Here is a 15,001-nt window from a genome sequence, read left to right as displayed (position 1 = left end):
AGGCTGCACTCTTATAAATATTGGAGGAAGGACACCGGCGTGAGGGGAAACGGGCAAATGGTGCGTTTGAGAGATGGCCCACCTGAGCGCCGAGTCAAATACCATCTCCTGCCATCACATCTCATCCCATTTGATCAAAATAATTGCCACCTTCATCGTTATCATCAATTCTGTCATCTTCAGCTGCGCCAATGCCAGCCTCCATCTCATCAGGGCGTCTTTAGCTCGGAGGGGGGGATTTCTCCGGTTCACGCCATCCCCATTCACGCGCCGCTCCCTCATAGTCATCACCATATTCATTACTTCTAATGCGCTGACATTTTGTTCACCTATTCTGATATTCTGACACGAGGAGATCTGCGGCTCAGGTAGAAATAGAAGGGTTTTAGAGGCAGAGTCTGGGTCTATCAGAAGTCCACGTCTCAGTTTTCTCACAGACTCAGATCCCATCAGAATAAAAAAAAGAGCAGCATTAGCTAACTCTAAAAATATCACTTAAGCTGTGTCTTTACTAACACATGGTCAACAGTCGGTTAGACTAACTAAAATGAACAAAATGTTTTCAAATGATAGCAACAGTGAGGCCTAAATTCATACAATATTCAAATGAATATCTAATATTTCAAATCATGTTGTTGGATAAAGCTTGACATGCAATACATATGTTTAGATAAGTGAATTACAGCATCATATTACTGTCCTGTGTATGTGTGCTTTTAAGTAAGCCTATCTGTGCCAGGGTGTGCCACAGATTTGTATATCTGACATGCTCATACTTCTGAGTCTGTGTTGTATAAATCACGTGAGCCTTCTCTGTGATGTTGAAACAGCTGCTCTCATCTGTTTCCACTTTAGAGGCTCATAATGATGGAGAACTTGGTCTCTTATATTAAAGTCTGTGCACAGCTCCATAATAACACAACCACACACTTAAAATCATGTAACAGGCTCATGTGAGGCTCAGTGCTCTGCTGCAGCTCCTGTCACACAGTGTGACTGAGACTCAGCAGCCCAGAGTCCACACGGCTACAACAATCAACTGCACTAAACAGGCCACATTTAAGAGCCATCCCAAATCCAAGAGAACTAGTTTGTCATAAAACATGAAAGCCCCGGGCAAAATGACACGCACTAAAAATGTGTTTATGGACAAAAACAGTGCACTCTGATCCACCAGCATTAACCACATGGAGTTTGTGTTCACTGTAGATAACATACAGCACAAAGAGAGCAGCAGTGTGCCTCACTGAAGCGGTCTTACCTTGGCCATTTGGGCCTGGACCCCAGTGGCTTTGAGAGATGACACGGCCTTCTGCGCTGCAGCTGGGCTGTCAAAGTCCACAAAGCCATAGCCTGTGGAGGACACAGAAACGTGTTGGAGAGAGTGCAGCACAGGACTAACAAGGAGAATGACAGACTCTTGTAATTGTAGCAGTAATAGGTTGGTAACATGACTACAGAGGCTGCCAGTTCTCATATCTAGTGAGCACTACATTGTTTGATAATTAGTGACAATGACATTCATAGGGGGATGCTATGCATCCTAATTAGTAGCATGGATGAGCAATTTAGTAATAACAAACCACCACCCTGCCCACCTTCACACACATGCGCACACACACGCGCACACACACACACAAACACACAGGACACATCAGGATACAGACGGCTGCTATTCTGCTCAACACTCAACACTTTGTACTTTAATGGCATCTCATACAGCTCTGTTTGAACAAGAGCTGTAGTTCATATCAGCCTCATTTGGATTGCTCGTCTATTATTTGGCAAATAAAACTCACCACTGACACACAAAGAGACGAAGACAGTGTCAATTAATTCGTCAGAACATCACTGAGTCATTGGCAGTTTGGGGCTGCAGCCTTTAATTTGCACAGACTGTGAAGTTGGCTTACCCACATGATGTTCCTGAACATCCGGCACATTAACACAAGCCATTTCACAGCTGCCATAATCCTCTCCTGGTAACAAATCTTTCAGAGGCTGACAGTGACTGGAGCTGCTGCTTTGCTGTCCTCTCATACATACAAATAAACACTTGTGCATAGGCAGTCTTTGAGTGCGCCCACTCTGTCCCTGCACCTCGGCCTGTTTAATGCATGTGGTTCCTCTCATATATCCTGACATTAACAACCAGCAGCCCCATCTGGAAAATCATCAGCGGTGAATGAAATGTGTAAGTGTGATTTATGAGTTATTGTGAACCCAGCGTTCTGCGGGACGTATCGGAGAGCGAGGTCATGTCTGTGTTAATTAAAGTTTGGCAGTGGATTAAAAGCAGGCAATGGTGCCCTCTGATCTTCTGTTTCAGGGGAAAGTGTAATTAGAAAAGGATAAGGTGACATGGCTGTGGTGCGGCCCAGCCATCACATCTCCATGGAGACAAGCAGGTAGTGCACCCTCCTCCTTGTTCCTTGCTGAGACGGAGGGTCTAAGGACGGGGGAGGCAGTTCAGGGACAGTTATTTTGCCATTTCCAGTTAATGTTGATCGGTCTGCTTGTCTTTTATTTCATGGAGCAGTAACTTTTTTACTGTGTGATTTACTAACTTTCTGTTGTTTAAACAATTTTGAGAAGCACCGCTGTTGACATTTTGAGCTCAACAAGAATGAAATGAATTGAATGAGGAGGTTTCAGTCCTATTATTAAGACCATTCAAAAGACAGGATATTTTGTTTATAATTTCTAGTATTTATGTAGTTTGCAGATAGCGTGCTGATATGGGAAAGAATCAATCTAAAAGTGACGTGTCCATCAATTTCAATGTCCACCATTTCAAATAAATATGAAAAGAGTGTCTGGAATGCTATGTATGTGGCCTCTAATTTCTTTTTGATTTTAATGCATTTTTTTAATGCATGGTCTGTAATTTATTTGTGATTTTAATGCATTTTTTCCTGCTGTGTGAAGCACTTTGAATTGCCTTGTGTATGAAATGTGCTCTACAAATAAACTCGCCTTGCCTAGTATTGTTTAGTCTCATTGTAAGTCGGGTATAGCCTTGGTTTGAGTTCATCATATTTCAGTTATTTAGCACAAACTAGTTGTATTACTTATATATTCTCCTCTTTCTCAGTCCCAAACTTCAGAACGTCTCATGTTCTTTGTTGTTTTGCCCTTAAATGTGTTTGGGCGATGGCAGGTGGAGCTGATGTGGGGTCATTATCCTGTTAGAGGCGCTGGAGGAGTGTGGAGTAATGTGAAAATCATAACCTATGCTTGGAGCAGAATAGAGTGCACGCCTGATTAATGGGCAGCTGCTGGAATGGAGCGGAGAGGGGAGGCTTTTTAATTGTAGAAATATGAAGAGGCCGAGTGAAATACCCTCGTTCAGAAAACACACGCACAAAATGGAGACTTTCATGCAAACACTAATGGAAGACAGAATTATTTTAAATGCGATTGCGAGCTAAGGACATAATGTTACCACGCTAATCTCTGACCAAAGCTTGGATTATGTTATATCTATTAACAATATTTCCTTACAACACAATGTCAACCAAATGTCACTACCTTTATGTCTATGGGTGTAAGACTGATGAGAAATATGAACAATTAACAATTTAAACAAAATAAGATCTTGTTTGAATGGTTTATAGTCCCTGAAATTTTGTATGTAACAGGAAGATGAAATCCATCAATAAAAATATGATTTTTCTTTAATTTTATAAAATATGAAACCGAATAAAAAACGAACATGACCAGAGAGAACAACAAGAGAGAGAGAAATGCCAGCAAAATACATCCACAGAAATCAAGGCACATATTGTCCAACGTCTGAATGGAATGTGTTATTATTAATGTTTTATTATTTATTTGATTAATATTATGTAGTTGTTATTATATATTTTGTTATGAATGTGCTTGATGTTGGTTCAGTTTGTGTCATCGTTTTTTTGTAATGCCTTCTTCCCCGCCACCAAAAGTATGTCTTCAAAGTATCCATTTATTGTGTCCATGGCAGAAGTTTTAAGGCCCAAATACATAGTCCTGAAGCCAAGTGGTGTCTGCAGTGCTTTTACTCCAACTTCTATGAACAATAGGACAGTCCCAAAAGCACACAATAATGGTGGGCCAACTGGACACTACAAACTACCACTCTATTCAATGCTCCAACATATGTAGCTCTAATGTTTGTTGGCGTTTTGCACAGAATCATTGCAACAGATTTGAGTCATTCCCAAAAAAATGCGACTTCAAGTTATACTGCAGGAAATAGCAAGATTAAAATTGTTTCCTTGAAGAATCCCAGCATCTAAGGGCCAGACTACAAGAGATATGAACCCACAATCGTTTTGGTCATGGGAAAGAGACTTAACCACTCTGCCATTCTGAAATATTTATCAATTAAGTTAAAACGGGAATTAGACAGACTTGGTTGGTACATTCCTGGCAAAGCAATCCCGATTTACAGATCGTTCACGGTCTATTAAATAACTGCGTGTTTTAGTAATACTTTTGGTCATGAGCCAGTGTCATGAGGCTGGCAGCGTGATCCACTTCAGTCCTATTCAGTTTATCCACTGGTTAATTACAAAAAATGTATTAGATACAGTATTTGTGTCCAAAATGTAAAATGGACAATTGCGTGGGAAGGAAAAGCGGTCGCATATTTGGATTCAAGAACAAATTAAAAGTGTATTATGCAGTTTTGACCAAGGGCTTCCGGGCAGAGGCCAATTCTTGTTTAATAAAAGCAATAATATCTGAAGGGTGGATACTGGAGACCCTCAATTACAGATGTAATATTCTACCACGGCCACCTGGAGTGCACTTATCAAACTAAAAGAAGGCCGAGGATATTTTGGAGGAGGCTGAACCGCCGTGAATTCAGAGCAATCAGGGTGAGCAGAGGTCAGTCCAAAGACGGCAGAGCTTCCTCGTGATGGATGCAGTGAACTTCCCCTTTGCTGTAGATATATTTACGTACATTTAGAAGAATGAGGAAAAACGACCCCACTCGAGTTCACATTTCACACACTGCTTTTTGAAGGTTATGCTGAAAAAAAACAACCACAAAATAAACCCCGCACTGTGTATTTTTCAGCGGGATAGAAAAGTTTATGGACATGAACTTATCTGAAATTTAAAAATGTGTACAGTTTGATGGATGATGGATGATCTTTTCTCACATGACTAATTAGTCTGTCATGTAATTGTCTGGACTGATGTAAGAGTGAAATGCAGAAAAAAAGGGAGGTAAATGTTGTTTATAAGAGGAAGTCAAATCATAATAATCCCAGATTGTGTGGTTGTATTGTTCATGTGTAATGCTGTGTGAGTATATGTTGTGTAGTAGACATTGTGAATCTTATTGTTGCCTGGGTGTGATTGCATTGCTGTAAATGAGCGACTGCAGACAGGAAGTAGCTTTAGTTATAATCTGGTGCGGGACATCTGTTATTTATGTACATTGTCCCTTCAAATAAAGATTAAACTGTACAAAAATCACTGTATTTGAATGCAGTTTATATTGAGAACGGTCTCTTAAAGAACCTGTACTGACTTATTTCATCTTAGAAAATGCATTTTGAGACTTACAGTGCGTTGTATATGTGTGAATTAGACTATGATAGCGCCTGCACATTTTAAAGAAACTTGGAAAAAGTAAAAAAAAAAAAAAGTAGCCAACAGGGAAAGAAAAGTCGTTTTTGGATGTACAATGTGGATGTTTCTCCGTCATGGTTCAGCTTCAAAGGGAGAAGGGACTAAGTGGGCCGGGTTTACAGTTCATGGTTAAATATATTCAGCTCAGGCCCTTTAAAATTCCACTTCTACTTCCAACCGAAAGGGAATTTGACAGAAGAGAAATTTAAATTGTGATGCACTGTGTTTAGAGGAGCTGTGTTTTTATATTTGTGACCACGAGTCGACAATAATGCTTTGATGATGATGGAATAAAAGCAGACATGGCTTGGTCCTGTCCTTGTCTTTGTCAATCATGCTTCAGGTTTAATTCAGGGTTTAGTCCTAGAATTAGTCCCAATATTGACGTGGAAATGTGAACGCAGCTCAACACGTGAACATTCGTACTGTACAGTTTCACTGTCTAAACCCCAGCACATTGCATTTTCAATTTACTTTTGTATTTAAGTTGGAAGTCAAAAAGAAATTCAAGCATCTCTTTCCCTCCGTCCCGGCTGCCACTCCCTCTGCATCTATTGAACCACCAAATCCCTGCGCGTTTACTTTACATCTTCAACCCTCAGCTCAGACTTTAAGAGCCCAGATGCAAACAATCCTGCGGAAACACCACTTCAGTCGCTGCTGGTGCTGTTAATGCCATCGCTCTTTCCTTCCCTCCCTCTCCCGCTCCTTCTTCTTCTCTCTCTCTCTCTCTCTCTCTTCTCTGTATCTCGCCTCGTGGTTCGAGTGGAGCTTTGAAGTTCTTGCCTCAACACAAACAGTGCCGTTGAAAGCTGTCAGGTGCATCTTGTTGCCGAGGTCTACATGCATGGCTGCGTATTTCACTGTAATGCTTATACTATATCTACACACACACACACACGCACACACACACGCACACGCACACGCACACACACACACACACACACACAACACACACACACACACACACACACACACAAATACTAGTACACAGACTCTCATAGAGGAATAAAGGGAACTTGAGCTGCCATATCACATTTCCCGCTCGGCCTTAACAGCGAGCCTGTCGAGATAAAAGGACTCTCTTCAATCACTTACTACAGGCCGCTGCTGCTGCTGCTGCTGCTGCTGCTGCTGCCGCTGCTGCTGCTGCTGCTGCTGCTGCTGCTGCTGCTGCTGCTGCTGCTGCTGCTGCTGCTGCTGCTGCTGCTGCTGCTGCTGCTGCTGCTGCTGCCGCTGCTGCTGCTGCTGCTGCTGCTGCTGCTGCTGCTGCCGCTGCTGCTGCTGCTGCTGCTGCTGCTGCTGCTGCTGCTGCTGCTGCAGCTGTAGTAGCCACTGACTTCATGAATCTACAAATGGTGTTCTCCCAGGCCAAGAGCATCATGGATTTTTTATGAACAAAAACTTCCAGAATAAATTGTGCAAATAAAAAAAAAAATGAAGAAAAACATTCTTGAAAATGGAAAACAAGACTGTGGAGGAAAGCGGTGGATGTTTTTTTGATTTTTTTCTAATAAACAATTTGAATGAATGAATTATTAATTTAATTTGGTTGTCCATAGTAAAAATATATATATATATACAACAGAAAAATAAATGTTCAACTATATTGATTGCAATCAAAAAGGATTGGGCTGAAGCCAATCCTAAATATTACACAAATAATGACAATTGCAGCATTTTATCAGTATCAGTGATTTCTTATAAATCTTATTATTTAGAACAACAGAGTATATGTATTATTAATAATGCTACACTTTTTAGTGAATTTAAAAAAAAAAAAAATTGACAGGGTATTAATGGGCTTAAGTTCATCACTGAGATAAGTGAAATATAGCGAATTCTTTAGGAAGGTTCTTTCTCACAACATAAAACAACATTTCCAACTATTTTAACTTAACTATGTCCATAAATTGTAATATATGTGAGTTTATAAAATTAGTAGAATCACAGAATCCGGATTTATTAATGATTCCTATTTTTGCAGTTAAATTATTGGATCTAAGTATGTTTTGCAGGCATTTTCCCAGATTTCTGAGCAGTAAGATAGAATAAGTGATGATAATAGTATATGCAGTATATGTCTTACTTAATAAAGGTTTGGTTTTATAAAGTATACCTAATGTTTTCAATATTTCACTCCTGATGTATTGTATAAGTGGTTTCAAACTAATTTTATGATCCATAATATGATCTATAATTTGCCTCACTTAAATGTAGTTTTCTTCTCATTTAATGATAACTTATCAAACCATCTTTTAAATAGTACCAACTCTTTTTCATCTTTTGAAATGAACTGCTCAACTGCATATTATGTCCTGAACAAAATCATCTGCAAAAACAACCAAATTACAAACAACCAATACTTTAGATACTTTATAAACAACATTCAGATAAAGGATACATTATTTTGGCCTAAAACAGAACCTTGTGGGACCCAACAGATATTGTTACTCATCATAAATATATTTTGAAAATGAAATGTTGTTATGTAAAGTGTAGAGGATTTGTATTCAATATTTCAACTGTAATGTTGATTTATTCCTTGTTACAGAAACATTGCACATGAAATACCACTTGTTTATATTGTCAATTGATTTTTGCTCTCAAGCCAATTAACCAATCAGAGAGCAGAATGATCGTCGCATTTGTTACAGTTAATACTAGTTCTACTCCTTCTGCTACTAATACTCAGGGACAGACAGGGATTCCAGGGTTACAGGGACACCAGGGGCACAGGGACTCCAGGGGCACAGGGACTCCAGGGGCACAGGGACTCCAGGGGCACAGGGACTCCAGGGGCACAGGGACTCCAGGGGCACAGGGACTCCAGGGTTACAGGGACTCCAGGGTTACAGGGACTCCAGGGTTACAGGGACACCAGGGGCACAGGGACTCCAGGGGCACAGGGACTCCAGGGACTCCAGGGGCACAGGGACACCAGGGGCACAGGGACTCCAGGGTTACAGGGACTCCAGGAGGGACTCCAGGATTACAGGGACTCCAGGGTTACAGGGACTCCAGGGGCACAGGGACTCCAGGGGCACAGGGACTCCAGGGGCACAGGGACTCCAGGGGCACAGGGACTCCAGGGGCACAGGGACTCCAGGGTTACAGGGACTCCAGGGGTACAGGGACTCCAGGGTTACAGGGACTCCAGGGGCACAGGGACTCCAGGGGTACAGGGACTCCAGGGGTACAGGGACTCCAGGGTTACAGGGACTCCAGGGGCACAGGGACAACAGGGTTACAGGGACTCCAGGGGCACAGGGACAACAGGGTTACAGGGACTCCAGGGGTACAGCTACTTTAGGGGTACAGGTACTTTAGGGGTACAGGTACTCCAGGGGCACAGGGACTCCAGGGGCACAGGGGCTCCGGGGGCTCCAAGGGCACAGGGACTCCAGGGTTACAGGGACTCCAGGGTTACAGGGACTCCAGGGGCACAGGGACTCCAGGGGCACAGGGAATCCAGGGGCACAGGGAATCCAGGGGCACAGGGACTCCAGGGGCACAGGGACTCCAGGGGCACAGGGACTCCAGGGGCACAGGGACGGAAAACAGAAATCTACTTTTTTAAAACATATCATAAATCGAATTGGAATCACAATACTTTCAACTATGCCATTTATTTTTAATAATGCCATTACACGTGGAGGTAGTGTAACCCAATCACTGAAAAGTTGAATCCATGACCAACTTCTACTAACCCTATGACAAAAACAACAGCATTGCCTGGTATAATGGGTGAAACGGGTAACTTGTTGCATCAATTTGTTTAGCAAACTATTTCACTCAGGCCTATTCCTTGGTGGCAGTCACAGTTATAGATGCCACACTGGACTATAGGCCCCAGACAAAAGTCTCCAGTGAAGCGCGGAGATAAGGCACTCATTACACTGGAGCGTCAACGTATCAATCATCGCTGCTGCATTCATGCATTCACCGTCAAATTATGCTAATCCTAATTACTTCTGGGGAAATTACCATTCTTTATCTGCCAACGGTCGGGATTGTTCGGGGTTTCCTACACACTATACCCGACGCCATTTTTCCTCGGCATATTTCCATTTTTCACATTCTCATATTCAACACTAATGATCCCATTTTCTCCGCATACAATGGAATAATAATGCTCTAAGTATGAATAATGAATCAACGACAAGTCATGGAGCATTACAATGCCGTCCGGGGCCAACAGCCTAATTGTTTACGTCCTTGTGAGTCGTCAAGTGCAGTTTTAAAAAGACGCTTGCACACGACCGATTAATATCCGCAGTTACATACGAGTTAATAATTCTTATACACCGCATGTAAAACAGTAATTATGTTTAATGGCCGAGATAGATGGGCCGCTTCATATGCGTAAATATGCAGAACAATGCCTGTTACGTGGTTGGTGTGAGTCATGCCACAGCTATGTTACAACATCTCGTCTCATACTTAAGTAAGTCGCCGCGGTGACCTCTGGATGCACTGATTCTGCAGATACGCGCGTGTGTAATGATATATACGGTATGCAAATGGAGGCTGTTGAGTGCATTAAGCCAACAGAAGATCATAATAACTCGAGAACACACGCACTGTCAAACCCCCCCTGCTCTCGACTGTCGATGTCTCAGATGCAGTTTTCTTGTTTTCCTCAACAGTCAATGGCTCAGTCAAACAGAGATGTACAAACTGCCTTGTTATACGCCGCAGTATTGAACAAACTCAGTGTCTTACGAAAATGATTGGATGGAACTCAACAGTGACCGCCAACTTCTCATTCAGTTTCCCCATAATTTCAGCTAAAATTCATGTTTTGAAAGCTTGGGGGGCCAATCATACGTGGTAATAATGACCACAAGACCTTGGTCTGTAACTACACAGCTCCAATTTCTTTAGCAAAAACACAAAATCCAATCTGTTATGCGATGTAGAAACATTCGATAATAAACTATATACATACGTTTTTCCATGCAATGCAAATTTGTCATTTACCTTGCCAATTTGTGTCTGTTATTCATATAGAAATGTCACTCGGCTTGTCACAATAATTACTATATCGACTCATTGTTCAATAAATAATAGTTGGAACAATATTTTTGGCCGGCTTAATATTTTTCATTTGTAAAGTAATATTCTACTACTGGGGAATTGTGTGTTATTTTTTTTAAGATGCGAATCACACTAAGTAGTTACCATATTACTAGTTATCAATACATTTTTCTGTAGCGATATTTATCTCACTTTAAAATGAGTTATTGTCTACTTAAACACAGTGTGACGGATCTGTTTTGCCTTGAGTGGATGGAGGAGGAGGAGGAGGAGGAGGAGGAGGTTTGGGAGGAGCCTGTGGTGAGCTATGCAAACACTATGAGGGGAGCGCAGGGTTTTAAATAGCGAGACGGCATCCATGACTAACCGTGGCCAAACCCAGAGGAGAGCGTCGAGCCGGGCCTGCATTCCTCGTCCCGTCCCCGTCCACGCAGCAGCTGACTGGTGATAAATGACGCGGCTTCCCTCCACTAAACTAAAGCGGAGGTCAGTGCACAAGGCCGCGACCTCCAGCTTTACTTGTTTGCGTGCGTAGATACAGGACGACGTGGGTAAACACAGAGCGGGTCGTAAATCTCTATTAGGTTAAAGATCCTACAGAGGAACATCTGCAGTTAATTTAATTTTAATGTTGTATTCAAATGTTAGCTTGGGACTGCGGGGTCCTGGCCACACAATGACTGTCAGGATTATTAACAACATGATACGCACTGCCACTGAAAGAGTCACTCAGCAACAATGTAATACATTAAGGAGCTTTTAATTGCACAGTAAAAGACAAAATGTATCGCATTTGATTGTTTATTGGCTCACACTACACTGTGAAAAATGCGCAGTTTTAATTTTAGTCCCTCCCAAATTGCCTTTAGTACATTTATCATTTTTGTCACCAAGATCGCATAAGCCTTAAATATTATGATTAAACATACATATATTTGTCTGTATTGAATATTACTGGGTCGCTTTATTCTAAAAAATCTACAATCGAGGATTCACAAAAGGCCATCTGCCTCATTTCAAACATATTGTATGAAGGAATGCAAGAAAAAGAAGTATATTCATTTAAAAAAAAATATACAAGAATGCAAGAAAACAAGAATATATGAAATAAATTGCACTTGCAAAATGCTGCATACACAATAGTAAACATACTCGCCCTGTTGGTCGCGATCCTAAATCCACTACATTTCATACGGGCTTCTAATGGACGGCTAAGTGCAATGATTTCCAATGCATTGCCAGCCAAAGTCGCACTGTTTTGCCCCGGTACATACAAAGTCTATCTCTCCTCATGCACACACTCTATGAAGTCCCAGGAATAAAGACCCCTTATTTATGCCCTCACTGTCATGGCTGCCGCGCGCTTCCCGACAGCCCCCATTTGTTGTGAAATAACTCCGGTGGAGGCTTCTTTTTATATTAGACACTGGTGTGGAGATAGCAGAACAGGCAATTAACTTATCAACCCAGCTACATGGATTTATGGCCGCGGCGTTGGTCTCGGGCCGGAGCAGCCGCCTATTGGCCGTATTGTATTTCTTGTCATCCTGGCTGCAGGTGGAGGAGTGTCCTTGTCAGAGCGCTGCAGTGGGGGTGGGCCGGGGCGCCGTGCCAGGGCTCCGGGCCAGCGGGGCCAGTGGCAGCTCATTGTGCACAAGACAAACTGAACACAGGGCAGAAAAAAGCCATTCCTTATCCAATATCGCTGTGAGTATTATAAATGAGCTCCAGATACAGCACTGCATATTAGGCTAAGAATTAATGGCTGTTCGGAAAAAAAAAAGCTTGGCATTTAAATTGGCCCACTGTGACGGTGTGTGTGAGAATATTATAAAACTATGAGTACTTTTTTGTAGCGATACAGCATAACAATATGACCACAGACAAGAGAGGAAAACAACATAAACTGTTTCTACATCGTGGAAGTTGTTGGTGGAATATACAGTAAAGGGCATTGTTGGGGAGACATTTCATCACAGGTCAAAGAGACTAACTTTTCACAACTTAAAGTATCTTTGTGGTCTTCCTCTAGTTCCTCCTGTCAAGAAGCTCTCACCACTGATAACATTCAAACATTCATTCTTTATATGTCCAAATCATCTGGCAAGGGAAATCCTATCAATGGTATTTTGCAAGTTTTGAGATATTATGGAAAACCAATACTATTTATATATAAAAAAAAAAATTGTAAACTGAAAAACCTTAGACAAGATTAGAGAAGGGATGAGCAGTTGCCATAATCTTTATTTGAATACAATATTCTGTTTTCAATCCGAAATCTATTTTACCGTATTTTCCGCACTATAAGACGCACTTAAAAGCGTTTAATTTTCTCAAAAAACGGCAGTGCGCTTTATAATCCAGTGCGCTTTAAATATGGATTAATTCTGGTTGTGCTTACTGACCTCGAAGCGATTTTGTGTGGTACATGTTTGGTTTCGTCTAATGTGCCTTGTACCGTATTTTCCGGACTATAAGTCGCAACAGAATATAAGTCGCACCAGCCAAAAAAAGCAAAATAGAGAAGAAAAAAACAATTATAAGTTTTACTGGAGTAGGAAATGTGGTTGCAAGTGTGAAAATAACAAATAATATCACATATAAGTCGCTCCGGAGTATAAGTATAATTATAGAAGTATAAATATAAGTATAAGTTGCACCCGGCCAAAACTATGAAAAAGTAGTCCGAAAAGTACGCTATATGAAAAATTATCGAATCTAGACCATTCATTGACAGTGCGCCTTATAGTGCGGAAAATACGGTACAGTGTAAATATGTTTTTACTATTTAAAAGAACCCACCCCCTGCTCAGTGCCTTTTTACCAGAGATTCAGAATACATTTAAATTGCTGTAAAACCGTTTGTTCTAACCATCAGCCCTCCTTTTTTTAAAACGGACTGGTTTATTGCCTTTCACGCTCATCGCCGCAGCAGTAATGCAAACATATGGCTCGCTCCACACTCTCAGCTCTGAACTCAGCACGACAGTTAAGACGCCGTTTTAAATAGTGTGCTTTTCATCGAAGAGAAGCCCCTCAGTTATGTTCCCATCCACACCGGGGTATTTGAATGTACCCATTAAAACATTCTGTACAAGAAATGTGAGCTTTTTGCAGACCTTGCTTCCAGCGTTACCTCTGAACACTCGGGGAATACAACATTATCTCTTTTTATTTTATTTTGCATTTGGAGATTTAAACAGGCAGATAATTTTGTCAAGACTAGTGGTGTATTTGTAAGTGGATCATTGCTAAGCTGGCAGTGGCGTGGTGGGCTTGTAATCTCAAAGTCAAATGTGTTTGGAGTTAAGGGCTCTCCAGAAAGGGTTTGAGACCTGAAGGGTGTTAATTACTTGTCAAGAGGTTGTTAAAACGACACCCGCGGCATCAGACACTCGCCGAAGACACACGCCCAAGTGAGAATGGATATTAATCACTGTGTACAGCTAACCGCGCATCAAATCAACGCTGACCAGGAATTAAAAATAATTACGGCGTGTTTGATGGGGAACACAACTGCTTTAATCATATTTTAATAGCTGTGTTTTTATTGTAATTAAAATAATGTGAGGACAACCCATTTAGACATGACACTTAGGATAGTGTAACAAGAAGCAATTTAAAAGTGGAAATGACTAGAAAATGTATTTTAGGCGTCACTATCAGGCCAATTACAGGTCAGATTTGTGGAGGGGCGAGCCTGTTCACTGTAAGAATGTGTTCACGGTTTTTGTTTATTAATACAAGCAACTGTAGCTGAACAAATGCAAAATAGAATAATAAAACATTGTAATATTTCAGCAAAAACATCACAATCGAGTGGCAAAACCTCCAGCAGAAAAGTTACATAGTGCACTTTTAATTCACTAAATTCATATTGTGTGAGCTGGTTTCTTGAATGTTTTGTTGCTCTATTAAACAAACAAAATAATATAAAAAAACAGAACAATTTTAAATGTAGTCTAAAAGCAATTTTAACCTCGTACAATGGTTTTATTTGAGTGCAACGGTGTGCAGCAGTAAGCCCCGGTCACCCTTGAAAAAGAGATCTCAATGTTGTTTTTTACTTTTTTACCTGGTTAAACAAAGGTCACACGTACATGAAACACACAAAGCAACTTAATAGAAATGCGTTAATGGACTCAAAATGGCAAAGCTGATTTCTGACAGCCTAAACTTGATCAAACAGAGTGATGCACTGACGGAGCGTGCAGACTGTGGACGGCAGCAGAGCAAAGGCCCCTCAACCAAGATCAAACATGCATGAAACACTCTCCAAATACAAAAAAAGATAAAAGTATGAAATCTTTTGACAAATTTTGACTAGGATTACAGT

At 41.2% G+C, this 15,001-nt stretch overlaps 1 protein-coding gene across 3 annotated transcripts in view; it reads right to left on the bottom strand.

Annotated features, from left to right (window-relative positions):
• Positions 1 to 15,001, bottom strand: part of rbms3 (RNA binding motif, single stranded interacting protein) — a 334,351-nt gene that overhangs the window by 188,200 nt on the left and 131,150 nt on the right. For all 3 annotated transcript variants that reach the window (XM_072448061.1, XM_072448062.1, XM_072448063.1), the window contains exon 4: positions 1,262 to 1,353. In XM_072448061.1, the coding sequence (XP_072304162.1) occupies positions 1,262 to 1,353 (92 nt within the window). The remainder of the gene's footprint in view (positions 1 to 1,261; positions 1,354 to 15,001) is intronic.

This window comes from Eucyclogobius newberryi, unplaced genomic scaffold (genome assembly GCF_026437365.1).
Source record: "Eucyclogobius newberryi isolate DKJ021-1_F unplaced genomic scaffold, fEucNew1.0.hap1 SCAF_16, whole genome shotgun sequence".
Taxonomy (NCBI): domain Eukaryota; kingdom Metazoa; phylum Chordata; class Actinopteri; order Gobiiformes; family Gobiidae; genus Eucyclogobius; species Eucyclogobius newberryi.
This window is presented reverse-complemented; position numbering and strand designations above follow the sequence as displayed.